This window comes from Palaemon carinicauda, chromosome 36 (assembly GCF_036898095.1).
Source record: "Palaemon carinicauda isolate YSFRI2023 chromosome 36, ASM3689809v2, whole genome shotgun sequence".
NCBI lineage: Eukaryota > Metazoa > Arthropoda > Malacostraca > Decapoda > Palaemonidae > Palaemon > Palaemon carinicauda.
The window spans coordinates 23,539,286-23,544,285 of NC_090760.1; the positions used below are offsets into that span (position 1 = coordinate 23,539,286).

Here is a 5,000-nt window from a genome sequence, read left to right on the forward strand (position 1 = left end):
AGCTTCATGGAGCAGGTGCTGTCACTGTCATACCAGCTTCCTGGACCAGGTGCTATGTCACTGTCATACCAGCTTCATAGGCCAGGTGCTATGTCACTCTCATACCAGCTTCATGGACCAGGTGCTATGTCACTGTCCTAGCAGCTTCACAGACCAGGTGCTATGTCACTGTCATACCAGCTTCCTGGAGCAGGTGCTATGTCACTGTCATACCAGCTTCCTGGAGCAGGTGCTACGTCACTGTCATACCACCTTCCTGGAGCAGGTGCTCTGTCCCTGTCATAGGAGCTTCATGGACCAGGTGCTATGTCACTGTCATAGCAGTTTCATGGATCAGGTGCTATTTCACTGTCATGCCAGCTTCCTTGACCAGGTGCTATGTCACTGTCATACCAGCTTTGTGGACCAGGTGCTATGTCCCTATCATACCAGCTTCCTGGAGCAGGTGCTATGTCACTGTCATAGGAGCTTCATGGACCAGGTGCTATGTCACTGTCATAGCAGTTTCATGGATCAGGTGCTATTTCACTGTCATGCCAGCTTCCTGGACCAGGTGCTATGTCACTGTCATACCAGCTTTGTGGACCAGGTGCTATGTCCCTATCATACCAGCTTCCTGGAGCAGGTGCTATGTCACTGTCATAGCAGCTTCATAGACCAGGTGCTACGTCACTGTCATACCAGCTTCCTGGACCAGGTGCTAGGTCACTGTCATACCAGCTTCCTGGATCAGGTGCTATGTCCCTGTCATAGGAGCTTCATGGACCAGGTGCTATGTCACTGTCATAGCAGTTTCATAGATCAGGTGCTATTTCACTGTCTTGCCAGCTTCCTGGACCAGGTGCTTTGTCACTGTCATACCAGCTTTGTGGACCAGGTGCTATGTCCCTATCATACCAGGTTCCTGGAGCAGGTGCTATGTCACTGTCATAGCAGCTTCATGGACCAGGTGCTACGACACTGGCATACCAGCTTCATGGACCAGGTGCTATGTCACTGTCATACCAGCTTCATGGACCAGGTACTATGTCACAGTCATTGCAGCTTCCTGGACCAGGGTTCGATTCCCCGCCTAGCTAGAAGCTATTGTCTTTGAGTAATTCCTCCTTGGGTCTCTGATTCTGAGTTATGAGAGAAAATCCAGACATTAAGTTATTAAAATACATGGCTTTTTTTTTTATATAAAAATCACTCGTAAATGGGTAATATTTATCAAGTATTGTATATATATATATATATATATATATATATATATATATATATATATATATATATATATATATATATATAAATATATATTATGCTATGGCTCGTGACTGGGAACCAAACATATAACATAATATATACTACAACTGGCAAGTTTATCAACCTCGAATTCCAAACTCACTTTTTGGTTTTACATTAAAACTGTTACATTTAAAAATATTAGTGCATGAATTCTGAGACTGTTAAATAACTCCCAGACAGTAATATATAAAACTGAATATACAAAGGTCTTAAGCACACTCAAAACTAAACTGGGTAATTATAATTACGAATAAACTTACTACGATTCATTAACAGGATTGTAGCGTAATTAATCTAAACAATGGTGATTGGAATAATACACTCTTTGCAAAAATAAATATATTCTATATAAATTACAACACTTTGGAAAAGGATTTACATAATAACAAATACAATCACTCAAAATATTACGTCTGAACAAAACTTAGATTAAGACAAAAATGTTATGATCTGAAAATTATATAATGACTTTAAATGTTAAATCTGAATAATCCTTAAATTAAGAAAAAAGAAGTAACACTTACGAAAATTATACAATCACTTGTTTCACTTGAAATTTAAGGTTGACACCGAAGGAAAATAGATAACCAGATCCCAATACAAATACCTAACCTTCCTACCCGGCCAGTTACAAGAACTTCACATAATGCCAGGACTCACCCAATACAATTTATTCAAAATCATCGTTTCATCTGACTTATCTTTTCAACACACGATTTGCTTTGAGGCACAGAGTCACTTAGGAGAGGACACACTATATGTACTCGGAGAGAGATGGAAGTTTTGGCTCTTTCACAAGATGGCTGCTTCTCTACTCCTGCTATGCAGCCTTGGGGGCTTATATAAGACTTAGCTACATCCAGAAGATTCCAGGAGAGTGAATTCTGGAAGCGGGGGGGGAGGGGGGACAGGGCAAGGCGTCAGAGTTACCAAGTATTGCTCTCTCGATCGTGCACTCCCGCCATGCCAGACGGCTCTCTCAGTCAGCTAGTTCCACTCGTCCTTTGTGTCTCAAATAAAAAGAAGATAGCATTCTATCACTAGGTGTTTCATGAAAATTCCAAAGCACATGGTACCTAAAACAATTGTGTATTCTCTTTCAAACATGATGCAATACCTCATAAAAATATAAAAGAATGTTACATAAGCTCTTGTTCATATTTCTTATGGTCACATATCACTGTCAAACATATTACGTAAGACTTCGTAACAAAAATACGTGAAATAGAAAAGTCAATCCTTTTAAATTACATAAATTTACATATACTGACTTGAATAAAGAATACAATGAAATTCACGACGAAAGTCTTACGCAATTTACATAATATACCTACGTCTACCATGAGGAGAACTCATTTTAAGATCTGGCTAACCTCTCTTCAATACACAAATTGAATATAAATAAAATCATTAATAAAATACTGCATTTACTCTACACTAGACCAGCTTTGTAAGAATATATATATATATATTTATATATATATATATGTATATATATACAGTATATATAAACATATATATATGTATATATATATACAGTATATATATATATATATATATATATATATATATATATATATATATATATATATATATATATATATAAATATCTATTTATCTATATATATATGTATATATATAAATATCTATTTATCTATATATATGTATATATATTATATATGTATTCATATATATATATATACACATGTATATGTATATTATATATAATATATATATATATATATATAATATATATATATAATATATATATATATATATATATATATATATATATATATATATATATATATATATATATATACATACACATATATGTATGTATGTATGTATGTATTAATCATTTCCAGGCCTATTCTCAGTCAACATCCTTTTTAATGTACAACTATATGCAAACACTACCTTTATTTCTAGTTTTTTTTTTTTTTTCAAAAGAGGTATGGCATCTAAAAACAATTTTGAAATGGAAAATATAGTATATTATTTATTTCCTTTCCTTTAACTGGACCTTGTACTGGAAATGTTTTCTTAGCTCAATTTAAATAGTTTTCTAAAAGTTTTTTGAATAGTAGAGGTTGGTGGTAATTTCTTCAATTTGGTAATATCATCCTCTATGTACGAAGGGCCACATATTATACGTGTTGAAACATACACAGATTATCTCTGCATTGTATTTTGATTTCCTGTTATTGTTCCAGATTGACTGTTTTAATAAAGAGGAGGCACCATGGGTAAAGAATTAATCCCTAGAATTTTCGTGAAAGGACTCCCCAAAAACTGCACTAAATCTCAGATAAAGAATTTCTTTAGTGAATATGGCAAAGTGTTGGATATCTTGTATAAGTATGGAGTAGATGGTAACAAGAAAAAAGGTAAGTTTTTTGGTAAGACTCTATTTATAAGAATATAGCTATTCAGTATGTGTTTTAATACCATACTGATATATTTTACGACAATCCCATCATTGCTTTATATTAGCCATTTTTGCATAAGAAGAGTCTAATACTTCAAATTTCAGCTTTCTGAGTATGCATCTGGGTACAGCAGGTATCTTGGCAGCAAACTGGGTCACTAATTGTGTCTGTTATTATTTAAATGGACCTTGCTTTGTAATCATCATGCTTTAATCACTTGAAGCCACCGGCTTCCGAACTTTTAACAATATTTTTTTTGTCACACTGCCAATTCTGTTCAGGAAATTTCAGTGCCGATTGTTCAGTGCAGGACAATTCAGCGCCGACAATTCAGTACATGACAATTAAGCCCAGACAGATCTGGCCATGACAATTCTCGCAAAGACAATACAGTGCATGGCAATTCAGCACAGACAGATCTGGCTATGACAATTCTCGCAAAGACAATTCAGCGCAGACAGATCTGGCCATGACAAATCTTGTAAAGACAATTCAGCGCAGACAGATCTGGCCATGACAATTCTCGCAAGGACCCATCTCCACCATGATAGCTGAATCATGAGTTTGTAACACGTGGTTATTTTAAATGAACATATATCACAATCACACGTGATTTCAATCAATGTAAATATCACCCACGAATGGCATTTAATACCGAATTCTATCTTGGGAATATATATTCACTTGGAATTCATTTTATGGTAACAGCTTCTGGCCGGGTGGAGATTCGAACCCCCACCTGTGCAGCTGGAAACTCGTGTGATTGTGATATATGTTCATTTAAAATAACCACGTGTTACAAACTCACGATTCAGCTATCATGGTGGAGATGGGTTTATTTCAAGTCTATGAACAGATTCCTGAATTCGACAGGAATATGTACGGAGATTTGTCATAAACTTTTATCTCTCTTGATAGCTCACTCGGTAGAGTCCCTGTAGGCATAGTTTCCAGCCGCACAGGTGGGGGTTCGAATCTCCACCCGGCCAGAAGCTGTTACCATAAAATGAATTCCAAGTGGATATATATTCCCAAGATAGAATTCGGTATTAAATGCCATTCGTGGGTGATATTTACATTGATTGAAATCACGTGTGATTGTGATATATGTTCATTTAAAATAACCACGTGTTACAAACTCACGATTCAGCTATCATGGTGGAGATGGGTTTATTTCAAGTCTATGAACAGATTCCTGAATTCGACAGGAATATGTACGGAGATTTGTCATAAACTTTTATCTCTCTTGATAGCTCACTCGGTAGAGTCCCTGTAGGCATA

General features: G+C 35.8%; 1 protein-coding gene across 1 annotated transcript in view; it reads left to right on the forward strand.

The window, feature by feature from the left end:
- The window catches only part of LOC137628399 (zinc finger protein on ecdysone puffs-like), a 282,863-nt gene that overhangs the window by 60,557 nt on the left and 217,306 nt on the right, over positions 1 to 5,000 (forward strand). The window contains exon 2 of the mRNA XM_068359548.1: positions 3,504 to 3,677. Within this exon, the coding sequence (XP_068215649.1) occupies positions 3,533 to 3,677 (145 nt within the window). The 5' untranslated portion in view covers positions 3,504 to 3,532. The remainder of the gene's footprint in view (positions 1 to 3,503; positions 3,678 to 5,000) is intronic.